Source organism: Lucilia cuprina, chromosome 2 (genome assembly GCF_022045245.1).
Source record: "Lucilia cuprina isolate Lc7/37 chromosome 2, ASM2204524v1, whole genome shotgun sequence".
Lineage (NCBI taxonomy): Eukaryota > Metazoa > Arthropoda > Insecta > Diptera > Calliphoridae > Lucilia > Lucilia cuprina.
This window is the reverse complement of record NC_060950.1, coordinates 47,009,547-47,029,818: the sequence shown is the minus strand read 5'-3', so window position 1 is coordinate 47,029,818 and position 20,272 is coordinate 47,009,547. Positions and strand designations below refer to the sequence as shown.

Here is a 20,272-nt window from a genome sequence, read left to right as displayed (position 1 = left end):
TGATTACAAAGGTTGTATACATTTTCGATCCCCGATGGTTCATGTTTACTCGTACCAGTGGAGGTTGAATTAGCCAAGTAGGCTCTTGTCTCGATAGCGTAACATAACTGTCTATCGAATCTGATTCCAATAGGTTCAGAATTGGTTTTTTGATTGGGTTTGGTGTTGGAATTGTCTGCGTGCCGCGTTCGGTTAATATTTTTTTTGTTGCACCCTTTGATGGTTGCACTTGTTTTGCCGTAGTCTCAGGAAGAGTAAAAACCACAGTTGAGTCAATTGCGTTTGGAGTCTCAATCTCAAATTACCGCCTTTTTAAACACGGGAAAATAATTCCACCGATCTATCCAATTGGCCATTTTCTAAAAATACATTATGCAATAAATTATATACCAAAACAAATGGCAATTTTAATGCTTTAAAATGGTGCATAAACGACTGTCCTAGCACGAAAACTGCCAAATTTAATTGCAACTATATCGGATCCTCAGATACCTGCGTTTATTAAACATAGAACAATAATTCTACCGATCTATTAAATTGACCAATTTCTATAAATACGCATTATGCTACAAATATTATACCGTATTAAAGTGCAATCATAATGCTTTAAAATATTTCATAAATGACTGTCATAACGTGAAAACTGTCAATGTTATTTGCACCCATATCGGAACCTCAAACTAACGCGTTTCTAAAGCTGTGAAAATAATTCTACCGATTCATCCAATTTGCCATTTTCTAAAAATGGCAACTATAATGCAATAAAAGGATATATAAACGACTGCAATAACATGAAAACTATAAATGATATTTGCAACCAGATCGGAGCCTTAAATTACCGCATTTCTAAACCTGTACCAATAAATATACCGATCTATCCAATTTTTGTAAAAATTCATTATGCCACAAATTATACACCAAAACAAAGTGCAACAGTAATGCTTTAAAATGATGTATAAACCATTGTCCTGGCATGAAAACTGTTAAAGTTATTTGCAATCATATCGGAACCTCAAATCACAGCGTTTTTAAACATATTTTTTAACATAGACAATTTTACCGATCCTTCAAATTGACCTGTTTTTAGACGTACACATTATGCTACAAATTATATACCAAATTAAAGTGCAATCATAATGCTTTAAAATGATGCATAAATGACTGTCATAGCATGAAAACTTTCAAAGTTATTCACAACCATATCGGAACCTCAAATTACCGCCTTTTTAAACCTGGGAAAATAATTCTACCGATCTATCCAATTGGCCATTTTCTAAAAATACAATATGCAATAAATTATATACCAAAACAAATGGCAATTTTAATGCTTTAAAATAGTGCATAGTTAGCAATTTTTTTGAGTGTTAAAGAACAACTTACTTAATTTCTTAAAACTAAAAACCATAAAGGTTGAGATCTGAGGATTATTAAAACAAAAACAAAATAACTCAATGTAATTCAGCAAATAAGAATGAGTACGAAAATTAATATAAAAGGAAAATATAAAAAAAGTAAATATGGAAATTTCATCTACACTAATAATAATATAAAAATACACTAAAAATAATATAGATTGAAGTCGCTTTAACATACTTCCGCGGGCGAATGGCAAATGCACCCTTTCCAACCAAATTTGGATTTTTGTGCACAGGGCCCGTCTTCTAATGGTACTTCAACTTCATTGGAGAGAATTTTCTGGGCAATATATCTACCAATTACTCCATCTACTTCTCGCCAGGTATTGAAGAATGGATGTCCTAGAGGGTGGTAATGCTTAAAATGCATCATGAACGCACTGTCGTTAATGGGCTCAGATATGTTGACATCTAGATATGGCTTTATAGGTAATTTGACTATAATTTCATCTGACTCTTTATGTGGAAATACGGGCTCTAAAACAAAAAGACCGCACTGATTTCCTTGCTTATCGGTTGTTGAGTTAAATTCTGGTAGCCATCTCGCTACCTGTGCTAGAACATAGGTGTTCTCTACCTTTGGATTGATTACAAAGGTTGTATACATTTTCGATCCCCGATGGTTCATGTTTACTCGTACCAGTGGAGGTTGAATTAGCCAAGTAGGCTCTTGTCTCGATAGCGTAACATAACAGTCTATCGGAACTGATTCCAGTAGGTTCGGAATTGGTTTTTTGATTGGGTTTGGTGTTGGAATTGTCTGCGTGCACTTGTTTTGCCGTAGTCTCAGGAAGAGTAAAAACCACAGTTGAGTCAATTGCGTTTGGAGTCTCAACCTCAAATTACCGCCTTTTTAAACATGGGAAAATAATTCCACCGATCTATCCAATTGGCCATTTTCTAAAAATACATTATGAAATAAATTATATACCAAAACAAATGGCAATTTAAATGCTTTAAAATGGTGCATAAACGACTGTCCTAGCACGAAAACTGCCAAATTTAATTGCAACCATATCGGAACCTCAGATAACTGCGTTTATTAAACATAGAACAATAATTCTACCGATCTATCAAATTGACCAATTTCTAAAAATACGCATTATGCTACAAATGATATACCATATTAAAGTGCAATCATAATGCTTTAAAATGTTTCATAAATGACTGTCATAGCGTGAAAACTGTCAATGTTATTTACAGCCATATCGGAACCTCAAACTAACACGTTTCTAAAGCTATGAAAATAATTCTACCGATCCATCCAATTGGCCATTTTCTAAAAATATATTATGCAATAAATTATATACCAAAACAAATGGCAACTATAATGCAATAAAAAGATATATAAACGACTGCTATAACATGAAAACTATAAATGATATTTGCAACCAGATCGGAGCCTTAAATTACCGCATTTCTAAACCTGTACCAATAAATATACCGATCTATCCAATTTTTGTAAAAATTCATTATGCCACAAATTATACACCAGAACAAAGTGCAACACTAATGCTTTAAAATGATATATAAACGATTGTCCTGGCATGAAAACTGTTAAAGTTATTTGCAACCATATCGGAACCTCAAATCACAGCGTTTTTAAACATATTTTTTAACATAGACAATTTTACCGATCGTTCAAGTTGACCATTTTTTAGACGTACACATTATGCCACAAATGATTTACCAAATTAAAGTGCAATCATAATGCTTTAAATGATGCATAAATGTCTGTCATAGCATGAAAACATTCAAAGTTATTCACAACCATATCGGAACCTCAAATTACCGCCTTTTTAAACCTGGAAAAATAATTCTACCGATCTATCCCATTGGCCATTTTCTAAAAATACATTATGCAATAAATTATATACCAAAACAAATGGCAATTTTAATGCTTTAAAATGGTGCATAAACGACTGTCCTAGCACGAATACTGCCAAATTTAATTGCAACCATATCCGAACCTCAGATAACTGCGTTTATTAAACATAGAACAATAATTCTACCGATCTATCAAATTGACCAATTTCTAAAAATACGCATTATGCTACAAATGATATACCATATTAAAGTGCAATCATAATGCTTTAAAATGTTTCATAAATGACTGTCATAGCGTGAAAACTGTCAATGTTATTTGCAGCCATATCGGAACCTCAAACTAACGCGTTCCTAAAGCTGTGAAAATAATTCTACCGATCCATACAATTGGCCATTTTCTAAAAATATATTATGCAATAAATTATATACCAAAACAAATGGCAACTATAATGCAATAAAAAGATATATAAACGACTGCAATAACATGAAAACTATAAATGATATTTGCAACCAGATCGGAGCCTTAAATTACCGCATTTCTAAACCTGTACCAATAAATATAACGATCTATCCAATTTTTGTAAAAATTCATTATGCCACATATTATACACCAAAACAAAGTGCAACTGTAATGCTTTATAATGATGTATAAACGACTGTCTTGGCATGAAAACTGTTAAAGTTATTTACAACCATATCGGAACCTCAAATCACAGCGTTTTTAAACATATTTTTTAACATAGACAATTTTACCGATCCTTCAAATTGACCATTTTTTAGACGTACACATTATGCCACAAATGATTTACCAAATTAAATTGCAATCATAATGCTTTAAAATGATGCATAAATGACTGTCATAGCATGAAAACTTTCAAAGTTATTCACAACCATATCGGAACCTCAAATTACCGCCTTTTTAAATTGGCCAATTTCTAAAAATACATTATGCAAGAAATTATATACCAAAACAAATGGCAATTTTAATGCTTTAAAATAGTGCATAAAAGTTAATTGCAACCATATCGGAACCTCAGATTACCGCGTTTATTAAACATAGAACAATAATTCTACCGATCTATCAAATTGACCAATTTGTAACAACTCACATTATGCTACAAATGATATACCATATTAAAGTGCAATTATATTGCTTTAAAATTATGCCTAAATGACTGTCATAGCGTGAAAACTGTCAATGTTATTCGCATCGGAACCTTAAATTACCGCGTTTTTAAAGCTGTGAAAATAATTCTACCGATCTATCCAATTAGCCATTTTTTAAAAATATATTATGCAACAAATTATATACCAAAACAAATGGCAACTATAATGCAATAAAAAGATATATAAACGACCGCTATGTCATAAAAACTATAAAAGTTATTTGCAACCATATCGGAGCCTTAAATTACCGCATTTCCAAACCTGTACCAATAAATATACCAACCATATCAGAACCTCAGATTACTGCGTTTATTAAACATAGAAGAATAATTCTACCGATCTATCAAATTGACCAATTTCTAAAAATACACATTATGCTACAAATGATATATCATATTAAAGTGCAATCATAATGCTTTAAAATGATTGATAAATGACTGTCATAGCGTGAAAACTGTCAATGTTATTTGCAGCCATATCGGAACCTCAAACTACCGCCTTTTTAAACCTGGGAAAATAATTCAACCGATCTATCCAATTGGACATTTTCTAAAAATATATTATGCCATTAATTATTAAAGATATATAAACGACTGCAATAACATGACAACTATGAAAGATATTTGCAACCATATCGGGGCCTTAAATTACCGCATTTCTAAACCTGTACCAATAAACATGCCGATTGTAGAACTGGGGGAGCTTGCTTATCCCAGATCAAATTCCCTTGTGGGAGAAAAGACACCAAAAGCTTCCAATTCTATTAAATTTATTAACAGCCTCTTGCTGCTTTAGATAAGTTAACAATTTTGTTTTAATTTCTTAAAACTAAAAACCATAAAGGTTGAGATCTGAGGATTATTAAAACAAAAACAAAATAATGTAATTGCAAATAAGAATGAGTACAAAAATGAATATAAAAGGAAAATATAAAAAGAGTAAATATGGAAATTTCATCTACACTATAAATAATAATGTAAATATATTATTTTTTGTATATAAATAATAATGGCAAATGCACCCTTTCCAAGGACCATAGATTATACAATCAAATTTGGATTTTTGAGCACAGGGCCCGTCTTCTAATGGTACTTCAACTTCATTGGAGAGAATTTTCTGGGCAATATATCTACTAAGTACTCCATCTACTTCTCGCCAGGTATTGAAGAATGGATGTCCTAGAGGGTGGTAATGCTTAAAATGCATCATGAACGCACTGTCGTTAATGGGCCCAGATATGTTGACATCTAGATATGGCTTTATAGGTAATTTGACTATAATTTCATCTGACTCTTTATGTGGAAATGCGGGCTCTAAAACAAAAAGACCGCACTGATTTCCTTGCTTATCGGTTATTGAGTTAAATTCTGGTGGCCATCTCGCTACCTCTGCTAAAACATAGGTGTTCTCTACCTTTGGATTGATTACAAAGGTTGTATACATTTTCGATCCCCGATGGTTCATGTTTACTCGTACCAGCGGAGGTTGAATTAGCCAAGTAGGCTCTTGTCTCGATAGCGTAACATAACTGTCTATCGAATTTGATTCCAATAGGTTCGGAATTGGTTTTTTGATTGGGTTTGATGTTGGAATTGTCAGCGTGCCGCGTTCGGTCCCGTTCTTCACGATGTAGAATTGTGTGATGTCTAGCATTGCACAGCTTGTTGGGACCATATTCAAACTGGCAACGTTCTCGTGAAGTGCACCACTGACGTGAGTGATCAAAGGCCAGACAGTTAAGGCAATAACCATTCTTTAAATCTGCGACAGTACTTTAAAGGGTGATTTAGACCACAGATATGACATTTTGTGTTATAAATATATCTACTTGCTTGTTTAAAAATTATAACTTTTATTTGTTTTTTAATCTATTGTCATATATTTATATTTCAAAAAAATTTCATATTTTCAATTTAAATTAAATTTTCATTAAATAAAGACCTAATATTTTTATAAAAATTACTGAAATATCTAATTACATTTGGCGACGAGGAAGACCTTTAAATATAATACTTAAACATGGATGTGAACGCTCTGTCTCAAATAATTCGACAATTCCAGGAATCGAATCAACAATTTATTACGCAAATTCTTGCTCAGAATAAGGCTGTAATGGAAGATGTAGTTTCTAAAAACCAAACCGCACCCTCAATACCACTATTTGGAAATTTTAATACAGACTTGGACAAATGGTCTACCTATCATTTTCAAATGGAACATTATTTTAAAGCAAACTCCATATCTTGTGATGATACTAAACGTTCATGTTTTCTTAGTTGGGTTGGAGCTGATATATTAGAACTATTGCAAAAATTGTTCGAGGGAAAAGCTGAAGAGAAATCATACAAGGAATTAGTAAGTGCTTTAAACGAACATTTCCTGAAAAAGCAACATATCTTAGCTGCTCGATTCAAATTTTATAATCAAATGAGAAAGAAAGCAAATCAAAGTTATGCTGAATGGGTTGCCGAATTGCGCGGAGCTGCAAGAGAATGTAGTTTCATATGTAGTAACGAAAACTGCAGGGAATCGTATGTCGACAATAAAATAAGAGATATGCTCGTATTATATACGCCCCATGAGAAAGTTAGATCCGCTTGCCTACAAAAGTCAAATCCTTCATTAGATGAAGTGCTACAAATTTGTTCAATTTTCGAAGCAACTGTAAATGCATCCAATGAAATAGAATGTAACACAGAATTAACAACTGACGTTAATGCTATTCGTTCATCAAATCGATTACAAACTAATATCTCAAAAAATTCTTTTCAGTCCTGTCCAGGTTGTGGCAAATTTCATGTTTTCACTTCAAGAATAAAACCAAATGTAATAAGTGTCATAAATTGGGACATATAGCGAAAGTATGTCAATCACAAGCAAACACCTCACAAAAGGAATGTTTTCCTGATCAGAGTAATACTCGTCAAAATGTTCGTCAAGTTCTGGAGACTTCGTTTGAAGAAAATTCGATCAGTCAAATAGAAGAAATCGAGACTTCAAGTGTAAACAGTGTACTGGAGCTTCATGCTCCCTTATTGGATTAGACGTTTATAGAAAACTAAATAGTCCAATGTGCACTCCTACTAGCAAAGTACACAAATCCTATGGTGGTACACTATTATCATTAAGAGGAATGATATCTGTCGAAGTCGAAATAGGTAATGAAAGAAAAAAATTAGATCTCTATGTAGTAAATATTGATCATGTGACTAATATATTTGGATACGACTTATTTCAACAATTGAAGTTCGAGATAAAATGTCCATACTATGATTTACCAAATAAAAAATGTTTACAGATAGAGAATTAATCTCGTGAAACTTTAGAAATATATCTGAATAATGTTCGTAAAGATTTTATTATAATATTTTCTGATGGTCTTGGACATTGTAAAACATTTAAAGCCAATTTAAGTTTAAAACAAAATTCTGTTCCGAAATTCATGAAGCCATATTCCATACCATTTGCTATATATGAGAAAGGTCGTAACGAAATTCGTCGTCTGGAATCAATCGATGTGATAGAATCTGTTAACTCTAGCGAGTGGGCATCACCTATAGTTGTGGCAAGAAAACCCAATGGTTCTATAAGAATATGTGCAGATTTCAAAGCAACTTTAAATTCTCAAATTGAAGTTGACAGATACCCCATACCACGTATTGAGGACCTTTTTCATAAACTCCAAGGAGGTCAATATTTTTCAAAAATTGATTTGAGTGACGTATACTTACAAATTGAACTCTCCGAAAATTCTAAGAAATTCATGGTCATTAATACACCATTCGGTTTATATAAATATTAACGAATGCTATTCGGCATTTCTAGAGCTTTTGCAATCTTTCATAGTTTAATGGAGGAAATTGTAGCAGGTATTCCAGGATGTGCCGTTTATCTTGATGATATCATAATAACAGGTAGAACAAATGATGAACATATTAAGAATTTAACAGATGTTCTGAACAAACTTAAATTCCATGGTCTTAAATGTAAAGCTGAAAAGTGTTGTTTTGCAAAATCGTCAGTTGAATATGATGGTCACACCATTGACTGTGATGGTATAAAACCATCAGAAAAGAGATTAGAGCCCATTCGACAAATGCATATACCGTCAAATATTAAAGAGTTAGAAGCATTTATAGGGAAAATAAATTACTACAAGTTCATTCCAAATTTTTCAAAAACTGCATCACCCTTAAATGAATTACGAAAAGCGAATGTGAAATTCGTTTGGGGTGAGCAACAAGAATCTGCTTTTCAGACTTTGAAACATGATATTGTGAATATAGTTCAGTTAGTTCATTACAATGACAAATATCCAATTATTATGGCCACTGATGCTTCAAAGCACGGAATTGGAGCCGTTTTGTCTCATAGATTTCCCGATGGATCTGAGAAACCAATTTGTTTTGCTTCAAAAACTCTTAATTCCAGTCAAGTTAATTATTCTCAAATAGAGAAAGAGGCACTTTCTATAATTTTTGGTGTTACGAAATTCCATCAATATCTCTATGGTAGACACTTTGAATTAGTTACTGATCATCAAGCTTTAACAACACTATTTCTTCCCTTCAAAAAACTTCCTGTTATGACTTTGCACAGGCTTCAACGATGGGCCATTGCTTTGCAAGCTTATGATTATACAATTAAGTATAAATCAACAAACCATCATGCTAATGCAGATGCACTTTCAAGATTGCCGGTTGGTGATGACATTGACATTTGATAGAAAAGAATCGGATATACTACTTATTGACGAAGTTTACAGTACCATTTTAGAAGAATGTCCTATTGATGCAAATATCATATCTTAGTTCACTAAAGAAGATGAACATTTGAAAATTGTATCTAATTACGTAATGAATGGATGGCCAGACAATATCAAACCGGATAATGTAATTCACCCATATTTTGTAAGAAAACATTCTATTTCCTTAGAGAAGGGTGTACTCCTCCTTCACAATGAAAGCACGCGTGTAATTATTCCTAACGCACTTCGTTCTAAAGTTTTAAATATGTTACATGAAGGTCACTGGGGTACAAGCAGAATGAAAGAACTTGCCAGAAGATATGTATAGTTTCCAAAAAGTATCAAAAATATGTTCAATATGTCAAGAAAATAGTACAAACCCTAAACAAAAATTTTCGTCGTGGCCAGAAGCAACACAACCATGGGAAAGAATAAATTTAGATTTTGCTGGTCCTTTCTTCAAAAAGATGTGGCTTATCGTTGTAGATTCATATTCCAAATTTCCATATGTTCGACAAGTGTCTGCAGCTACAACAAAATCTACTATAATTGGTTCACAAAATATATTTTGGCATAGAAGGTTTGCCACAGACAATAGTAAGTGATAATGGCACACAATTCACTTCATCAGGATTTAAGCGTTTTTGCGAAGTTAACTCAATAGAACATTTAACAACCGCACCGTTTCATCCAGCGTCAAATGGATTAGCAGAACGTTTTGTCCGAACTTTTAAGACATCTTTTTATAAAATATGTCAGGAAGAACCCATGCAAGAGCAAGCTTTATATAAATATCTAGTAATATACAGAACAACTCCAAACCCAATTTCAGGCAAATCACCTGCAGAGCTATTGCATGGACGTCAACCACGAACAATTTTAACAGCAATGTTTCCAAAAAAACATAATAGTTTAGATACAAATTCGAAATTTAATATTGGTCAAAAAGTATATGTAAGAAATTATGCAGAAAATAAACGTTGGATAGAGGGAGAGATAAAGGATAGGATAGGAAATTTGATGTATTTAATTTAAACATTACAAGGAGTACTGAAAAGGCATCAAAATCAAATAAAAACAAGATTGAACATAACAAATGATAATCAACAATCTACTCAATTTTCCAAACCAAGAACTAGAAATATTGATCTAGACATAATACTTACAGATAATCAGCCCAAACATCAAGAAAAATTCCGACTACTTCAGACAGTGCTTATTCGAAACCCCACAAATTCAAACAAACTCTTAAACTAATGTTCAAGAAGCTATCGATCGTCAAGAAATGTTCATAAGAGGGCGATGTGAAAAACGCCAACAACAATTTACTCCTAGACGCTCAGAAAGAATTAGAAAGAAAACTCGAGTGGAAACCAATTAGGTGCGAGGGAATGTTATAAATATATCTACTTGCTTGTTTAAAAATTATAACTTTTATTTGTTTTTTAATCTATTGTCATTTATTTATATTTCAAAAAACAATTTTCATATTCTCAATTTAAATTAAATTTTCATTAAATAAAGACCTAATATTTTTATAAAAATTACTGAAATATCTAATTAACATTTTGGTTTCCCGGTAGTCTAGATTAGAAAAGAAAGAGATAAAAGAAATAGGTACAGTATAAATAAATATTAAGTGCAATTGAGATCTCTTTTTACTCGATGAAGGGAAATTTGGTAAGTTATGTAGTTACATCTTTTAGGTGGATCATTAGGGTTATTTGTTGATAATAAACATAACTTTACAACAGGTCGCAAAATAGTACCGTTTCTAGTGCGAACTTCAGCAACTCTTATTTTGTTATCATGACCGTAAATGACATTGTTTACACGGCCAAGCCACCACTCTGTAGGTGGTAAAAAGTCTTCTTTAACTATGACTATATCATCTGGCTTTAAGTTGTCTCGTTCTTTCTGCCATTTAAAGCGCCGTTGAAGCTCGGATATATATTCCGTTTTCCATCTTCTGGCGAAAATATGTTGAAGGGCTTTTATTCTCTCCCATCGTTTCAAAAGGGGCACATTTTCTATTTGGGGTTCATCAGGGGCTTCTGGTAGAGCAGTAATCGGGGCTCCTCGAAGTAAGTGACCTGAAGTTAGCGGTAAAACTTCCGTCGTGTTTTCTGTTATTGGTGACAGTGGTCTCGACTTTAAAACGGCTTCGATACGAGCAAGTAGTGTAGAAAATACCTCATAGGTAAATGATAAGTTTGCAGTAATCTTTTTTAATTGGGTTTTCATACTCCTCACTGCAGCCTCCCAGAGGCTACCCATATGGGGTGCGTATGGTGGAATGAAAGACCAATTGAAACCATGAGTGCTGTATTTTTCAATTAGAGCCTTTTCTGCTGACTTCAAGAAAATATTGTGGGTTTTGAGTAAGGCATAACTTGCTCCGAGAAAGTTTCTTCCATTATCGGAAAACATTGTTTTAGGGAGACCTCTTCTCTCAGTAAATCGGTCAAAACAAGCCAAAAAAGCATCAGTGGAAAGGTCTGAACAGCTTTCCAAGTGAACAGCTTGAGTACTAAAACAGACGAAAATGGCTGCATATCCTTTTATAATTTTAGCATTTCATAGATTGGAGGATTTAATGCTAAATGGGACAGCAAAGTCAACTCCGGTGTAAGTAAATGGCAGGGAGAAATTCACTCGTTCTGGTGGGAGCGCGGCCATAATTTGTTGCTGGAACTTATGTTTATAAATTGTTACACTCACGTATGCATTTTCGTATGAGATTTTTCATACTTGGGATGTAGTATCCCTGTCTTATTGCTCTTAGCATTATATGATGCTCAGAGTGGAGCAGGATCCGATGCTTAAAATTAACGAGTAGTTTTGCAAAATGAGACCTTTCTGGAATTATAATCGGATAACGTTATTCGTAACTTAAACCTGAATTACTAAGCCTGCCACAGACTCGTAAAAGGTCGTCTTTATCGATAAATGGACTCAACGTTAACAATCTGCTTTTGCGACTTAATGAATTCTTTTCTTTTAAATTATTGTAATCCTTTCAGAAATATATCTTTTGGGCAATAGAGATGAGTCGAATTTTCATACAGCTTATTTCTTCTGAAGTAATAAACTTTTCGGTCGAGAATGGTTTTTTAAGGACTCGGTTTATAAATCGAACTCTATAGCATAGAATTCTCAACGCCTTTTCGAACGATAAATTCCTCAAGTAAATCAATACTTTTCACTTCTAAATATAGTGTTGTAGTATTTTTAACCTCTAGGTCTGTTGGATCAAAAGTACGTGGAGTTGGCCAAAATGATCTATGAAGTTTTAGCCAGGTGGGCCCATGCCACCACAATTCTTTATATGCCAGTTCCTGGGCGGAGCAGCCGCGTGTTCCTATATCTGCAGGATTTTCTTCGGTTTTTACATGCTTCCAGTGACGAGTACTTGCAATGTTGACGATCTGGGCCACACGATTTGCAACAAAAGTTTTCAATGTATTAGGTGGTTTCTGCAACCAGCCTAATACTATAGACGAATCTGTCCACAAAAATAAATCATAGGTGAACTGGCAGTTCGTACCTTTGCATTGTATTAGCTTAGCAAACAGTAAAGCTCCACACAATTCGAGCTTCGGAATCGTAGTCCTCTTAATTGGAGCTACCTTCGTTTTTGCAACTAACAATTTGCAATCAATTTGTCCTTCTAAGCTTTCTGTTCTGATGTACATAGAACCGCAATAAGCCTTCTCTGAGGCATCACAAAAGCCATGTATCTCTATGCGATACTGTGGTGAGAAACCTACCCATCTAGGAATCTTAATGTTTGTTACAAATGGCAGATTCTTAAAAAATGAATTCCATTGTGTAAGTATGAGTGGAGATACCCCTTCATCCCAATCGGATTTTTCCTTCCATAACTCTTGCATTAGTATTTTAGCAATTATGACTATTGGGCCAAGCCAACCTAGAGGGTCAAATAATCTTGCTATTACCGACAAAATTCTTCTTTTTGTAGTGGAGGGGGTAATTTCAATTGTATCAACAACATAATAAAATGAATCCGATATCGCATTCCATCGTATTCCGAGGGTTTTTATCGTGCTGGAAGCAGCAAGTTTCAAAAAATCTTCGTCTAGAAGATCCTCCCGGGCAAGTCCTCGAGAAGAGACTGATCATTTGCAGTCATTTTCTTTAATGGAAATTTTTTGCTGATTTTAAAGCCTTTGAAAGCTCGCCTTGTTTGAGCTTGGCTTCTTTAAATGTGTGCCCACCGGACAAAATATCATCCACGTATACCTCATTTTTCAAAATAGCGGATGCCGTGGGATACAATACTTTGCAATCTTTACTTAGCTCTAGTAGAGTCCTAATTGCCAAAAAAGGAGCGCTATTCACCCCAAAGGTCACAGTATTCAATTGGAACGAATTCACATAACCGTCTGCTGTGTTACGGAATAGAATTCGTTGGTATGGACGATCTGCTTCATGAATCAAAATCTGTCTGTACATTTTTTGGATATCACCAGTAAATACGTACTTGTAATTTCGCCAACGTAGCATTATCTGGATTAAATCTTTTTGAAGTGTAGGGCCTTGGTATAGACAATCATTCAAGAAGAAACCACTTTCAGTCTTTTTCGAGGCATTGAATACCACTCGTACCCTAGTCGTTTTACTTTTGGGTTTTATGACAGCATGATGTGGAAGAAAAAATGATGAATGTTTTTCATGTTTGGGCTCATAATGTACTACTGGTTCCATGTGATGCAAATCTAAATACTCTTGGAGAACTTTCATATACTGTTCTTTTAATTCAGGGGATTTATCAAGAGTTTTTTCCATCCTGTGGTATTGTGCAAGTGCCATATTTTTTGATGGACCTAAAAATATTTCATTGGGATATTTTTCTTTAAATGGAAGTCGAACTATATAACGCCCATCAGATTGTCTAGTTGTGGTTTTCTGAAAATAGTTTTCACAATAAACATCGCTCTCATTCTCTACCTCGCTTTTTTCAACCTCTTCTAGGTCCCATAATTTTCGTAATTGCTCGTGAAGAACCAAATCCTCTGAGTTAGAGATTACTCGTTCACTGGTTCAGGACCTGATAAATACCATCCAAAGTAGGACTCTCTTGATTCAAGGCAATTTCCAACATTAAGCTTCACACCAACAAAATTTATAAACGGTAAATAATCGCTTCCAATCATGTCGATGGCTGATGGTTTAAAAAAGTAGGGGTCTGCTAGACACAAGCCTTTAATTTCCTGCAAATTGTGAATTCGTATAGGCCTAGAACCCAAAAAATGAGCCAGTTTCGGGACTACAATAGCCTTTATTTTGATCTTAAAATCTGATTGACGCGATTTAATTGTTCCACCAAGTCCAGATACTTGGGAGATAGTAGCAAGGCAAGACTTTGTTGAATACGTTTCGATATAAAACTAGATTCTGAACCACCATCCAACAACTCTCGAATAATAAAAGTTTCGCCTAGATGTTCCACATGAACTAAAGCTGTAGGTAAAATCGTAGTTCCTTTATGTTGAGAAAAATGAGTTTGAATTGTTTCAAATTCGGTAGTACTATCAGTTGTAGATCCCCCTGATTGTATATTTGATATATTTTGAGTCCTGGAACCAGATGGCCTTTCATCATCTTTCCTATATCGACTGGGCGATGTCCTTAAAGTTGGACCCATTTTCGATTTTTCATCAAAGTCCAAATGAAGCATAATGTGATATCGTTTGTTGCATCGGCTACAATTTTTTGTACTAGTACATTTTGATTTATAAGGACTGGTTGAAAAACAATTTGCACAATATTTATTTGAGTATACAAATTTTTTTCGATCCTCAACTGATAAAGACTTGAAATATTTGCAAAACATTAATGGACGATTCTGCTTATATTTATTGCAACTAAATTTGTTCTTTGCAGGTTCATATTGGGAATGGAAAGTTTGGGATTTTGTAGCATGAAGCTCTTTACTTGAAGGTTTTCTCAAATTCGTAAATATCTCCAAAGATTCTATTCTTTCTGATAAAAAATCGCTAAGTCATTGCCAAGTAGGCAATTCCTTGTGGTTACTCAAAGAATCTTCCCAGACTCGCGAAGTTTCTTCAGAAAGTTTTGAAGTACAAATGTGCATAAGAAAAGGGTCATTGCTTGGAACTTCTACTCGAAATGAATTTATAATTGATAAAGAATCGCTAACCGTATTTTTTAGCAATCTCAAAAATTCCAATGTTTCATTCATAGGGGCTTGGATACCATAAATCTTCTTGATTTGGTTATTTATCAAAATGCGCTTATTCTCATAACGATTCTTTAAAGCCTGCCATGATAACTCAAAATTAGAATCTACTAACTCATAATCCTTTATAAGTTGGTACGCTTCCCCCCGTGTTTTGCTATGCAAGTAGTACAATTTGTGAGCTGGAGCTACGGAAGGCTCATTTCCCACGACTGTCATAAACATGTCCATAAATGCAGGCCAGTTGTTGAAACCTCCCTCAAAATGTTGAATTTCAACTGCTCGTAACTTAACCGACGAATGACGAACTACCGTTGTTTTCTGACCAGGAGTCTTATCCCTGATCATGTCTAATATTTTGGCTTTTAAAACTTGGTATTGTTCACAAACCTCTTCGTATTTCAAATAAATTTCACTATGAGGTTTTTCTTTTACTTTGTCACCCGTTACAATATATTCCTCAAAAGTTTCAATTATTTTTGTCCACCTTCTTTCTAATTCAGTTTGTTTAACTTCTAATAATGATAGCGTAAGAGATTCAGGTAAAATTTTATCGAATGATGAACAATATGTTGCTAAATGTTGAATATCATATTTGCATTTTCTCTTCGTCGCCATCTTAAAAATTTGTTGCTTTAAAATTTCTTTATATATAAAATATTTTGTTTTTGCAGCGAAACGTTATGTATATAAAAAAACAAAAAAAAATATTTTTATTTTGAAAATTTGGTGCCCCCTAATATTTTTTTCAAGAGACAAATTCCACCAATAATATCCGTTTGTATATTGAGAAAAAAAATAATTTTTCCAAAAAGCTTTGCCTTAAATTTGTAAAATTTTATTTTTAGAGCCACCTTATTATCATTTTGTTTCTTTTCACCTCTCTTCGTTAATAATATTTACCAATATTTAACTCAACCACCGCACCTTATTAAAAAAATTACTTTCAAATTTTTTGAGCCACATTATTATTGTTTGTTTCTTTTTTATTTTCGTTGAAAATTATTCGGCAGCACTTTTTTTGTACAACAACAATACTTTGTTAAAAAAAATCCACCGCTATTATTTATTGTATTTGCAAAATAAGAAAAATAAACGTTGCCAAATTTCCCGAAAAAATATATAATAAAGTAAGTAACTCCAGCCACTCACCTTTTTCTTCTCGCTAAAATCAAATCTCGAACTTCTTTTTTCAGCCATAAAACACCTGTTCTTGTTGTTGATTTTTTTTCTAGGAGAAGTCTTCTTGTGTTGTTATTTGTTAGTTTTTTTCACAATTTTAATTTTCTTTTTTATGCCCTTCACCTTCGTAAGAAGGGTATATATAAGTTTGTCATTCCGTTTGTAATTTCTATAATATAATTTTCCGACCCTTATAGATAGCGGAGTCGATTAAGCCATGCCCGTCTGTCTGTTGAAATCAGTTTTTAGAGGACCCCAGTTATCGGCGAGATCCGAATCTTCAATAATTCTATTAGACATGGTTTTGAGAAGATCGCTATTTAAAATCAGCAAAATCGGTCGGTAAACGGAGATATGAGCAAAAATCCGAGACAACCTCTGAAAAATTCATCAAAAAATTGTTATAAAAGCAACAACAACACTCTATATAGAAAAAGATGTACACGTGTGTGTGTAGATGTATTTGGTTTTATTCAGCTGTATATTTTCTACTAAAATACACAGCAAAAAAATATGATTTGCATTTTTTGTTAAAAAAATAATTTTCCCTTTTGTTTTGCAAATATATTTTTTAATGAATAGAAAAAAGTATTTAAAACGTTTTCAATTATATGAGAGTAGATTGTGAGTTATTGTACAATAATTTTTATGCGAATAATGTAAGTTTGAAATTTAAAACTAACACAAATTTTTTCCAAGTGCTTTTTAAAACATTTTTTTTTCGATAAACAAAAACAAAATCTACGTCTCGTCAATGTTTACCAGCAATGAATACGAAAGTGTTGTTGTTTTACTCTTGCTTGTATACTGTTAAGAACAACAACAACGTATTGCTAGTGTTAAGCGCATATAAGTGTATAGAAAACACACTGTCTATAGCTAAGCGCATTTACAAAAACAAAAGAGTACCAAGCGCATAGGGCTTGGGCACCCTTGGTTTGGATGCTGTTGGCGTTATTGCGTTGTTATTTTTGTTTTTCTGTGTTTTTCGTTATGTATGTTTAGATGTCTGTTGGTTTAGATGCCTTGTGTATTTTGTATTTTATTTCGTTTAGCGTTGTTGTTGTTGTTCTTTTTGTTTAGCTTTTGATGTAATAATAATGTAGTCGGGAAAAAATTTAAAATTTATAAAAGATGTTTAAAATACACTATGGTGAAGGGTATATAAGATTCGGCACAGCCGAATATAGCACTCTTACTTGTTTTCTATTTCGATTGTTATAGGTTCCAAGTTTTTAATTTTTGCTTCAATACGATTTATCAAATCTTGCGTTGTTGTTTTGGATTCCTTTATATAATCAAAGCTTATTGGCCTACAAAAAGCTTTGGATCTTGGAGTCGAATTCTTCCAAATATCATCGAAACTGGTTGATGGAGAATCGCTGTCAGCATACTTTCGAATTCTTAATGGAACTAGCGATGCCATAAATACAGTTTTATACTCGGAAGATGATTCACTTGTGTTGATTTGTTTATATTCCGAGAGTGCTGATAATCCATCACATCCCCACTTACAAATGAGTTGAAGATCACAAGAATTTATTTTTTTTAGTTGGTTGAAGAAAAGTCAGAAGCAATTCTTAAAGCAGTATTTTCAATTAAAGCGCCGAGTCCAATAACTGCCTTCCGATCACTTATTTCAATAGGAGATGGTATAATGCTTTTCTTCTTTTCATTTATTTTGTCATATGATGGTAAAACATCCACTCCTTTTTCAGATAGCGCCTTTCTTAACGTTATGTAGTTATCACGACTTAATCCCAGCTGCAACATAAGCGCAATAGCTTCTTCCTGAGTGAACGTTGTATCAGATGATGGTGTTGGTATACTCTTTACAATTCTTTTCAGTGGTCTTGGTGATGCGGTTGGAAGAATATTTGCAATTTTTATGGCATCCAAGGACTGTTTTTCTTTTCTTAACATTGCTTTAAAAGAGTCCGAAACTTCCTCGTTAGATAAGGTTTCTGGTGAAATTGATAACCTTTACCTCTTTGATATTGAGCTCAAATCCTCATACTGCTTACAGGGAGCACCAACAGTTGATACGCAAATAGCAACTTCTACACATTCATCCAGCCAATCAGAAAATTTCGATCGAAATTTAGCAATGGAATACCGAACACTCTTCAGTTTTATATCAACTGATTTTATAAAATTTTCAATTTTACATATATCAGTTTTATCCACTTTATTTTTATGTGCAGTTTCGATATATTTCAATAAAAAGTTGACTTTATCTTGAAAATTTAAGAGTTAACCTTATGGATGAAAATAATAGTGCTAGGTAAATTTGATAGCTGACATATTTACAAAAAATCTAAATAAGATTAAACACATGAAGTTTATCGAACTAATGAACATTATTTAAACTTATTACATAGAATAATAAATATGTTTAGTATTAGGTTTGAGAAGGAGTGTTGAAAATATTACTGTACACTATTTGTAAACCTAATACATAACATACTTTGAATTTATATCTATATTAGATCGTAGTTGGTTTTGTTATTTTGTATAATTATGAAAATTTTCTAATTTGTCATTCATCAATAAAACTTTAAATCGTACAGAAGTTTTTCGGTTTGTCTCTAAATTTTCTACATTTGGTAGCAGAGCAAGGTTGTTTAGCAATCGTTTTAGTATTTGAAAAATACAGAGTTTGCGAAATTTAAATAAGATGACATCGCCGTTTTTGCAAATTGAAAAACTAGATGAACGGAATTATGATTCCTGGCATGTACACATGAAGGGTGTATTGATTCACAATGGTTTGTGGACTTATGCCAATGGTCAGTTGGAATGCGAGTCTACATGGACTGCGGAACAAAAAGCAGTTTGGGTAACGAATGACGAAAAGGCGTTAGCAATTATAATTTTGAGCATCAAAGCATCTCAACTTAATTATGTTAAAAATTGCACGAAATCTGCTGATGCCTGGAACAAATTAGCTGAAGTTCATAAACCCAAAGGACCTATTCAGAAGGTAATGCTTTATAAACGTCTGATGAATCTAAAAATGGACGACAACGAGAACATGGTCCAGTATTTAAACAAATTCCAAGAGATTATCGAAAGACTAGCTGATGTGGGCTTCGAGCTTCAAGATGAGTTAATAGTTATTGTGCTTTTGTCGAGTTTACCGAAGCTGTATGAACCATTTATTATTGCGATGGAAACACGAGACAGTTTGCCATCATTTGGTGTTTTGAAGCTGAAATTACTGGAGGAAGGTGATCGTAGAGGAAACATACAACAAGAGGCTGAAGCTGGTGGATCACAGCAAGCATACGCTGCACGTTCCAATAAGAAGACAAAGAACTGGAACGGAAAAGGTGCTAAAGAAAATAGAATTATCGCTGGTAAATGCTACAACTGTGGTCGCAAAGGTCACTATGCAAGGGAATGTCGAGATAAGAAATCAATGGATCAAAAGACATGTGCGTTGATTGCGGCAGCTAAGGGTTTTGAGCAGGATGTATGGTATGTAGACAGTGGAGCAACATCCCACATGTGCAATGATAGTAAATTGTTCAAAAGTCTTGAGAGATGCGAAGAAAAGATTTTTCTTGCCGCCGATAAGTACATAACTGCTACTGGCAAAGGTGAAGTTATACTCAAAGCTGAATGCGAAATTCAACTCAAAAACGTCTTATTTGCTCCTGAATTGCATGGTAACTTTATTTCCATAAGCAAGGCTGTTGAAAATGGATA

The 20,272-nt window shown here is 33.5% G+C and overlaps 3 protein-coding genes across 3 annotated transcripts; 2 read left to right on the top strand and 1 right to left on the bottom strand.

Annotated features, from left to right (window-relative positions):
* Nucleotides 1-6,428: 6,428 nt before the first annotated feature.
* Nucleotides 6,429-7,453, top strand: LOC111689674. Its single transcript, XM_046955308.1, has 2 exons — nt 6,429-7,134; nt 7,182-7,453. The coding sequence occupies exons 1-2, from the start codon at nt 6,429-6,431 to the stop codon at nt 7,451-7,453; spliced, it is 978 nt and encodes a 325-aa protein (XP_046811264.1).
* Nucleotides 7,454-7,851: 398 nt separating this feature from the next.
* LOC124420889 (uncharacterized protein K02A2.6-like) lies at nt 7,852-8,211 on the top strand. Its single transcript, XM_046955306.1, has one exon. The coding sequence runs from the start codon at nt 7,852-7,854 to the stop codon at nt 8,209-8,211; it is 360 nt and encodes a 119-aa protein (XP_046811262.1).
* Nucleotides 8,212-10,791: 2,580 nt separating this feature from the next.
* LOC111689673 lies at nt 10,792-11,586 on the bottom strand. Its single transcript, XM_023452143.2, has one exon. It carries the CDS (start codon nt 11,584-11,586, stop codon nt 10,792-10,794), a length of 795 nt encoding a protein of 264 aa, XP_023307911.2.
* Between the last annotated feature and the right edge of the window lie 8,686 nt (nt 11,587-20,272).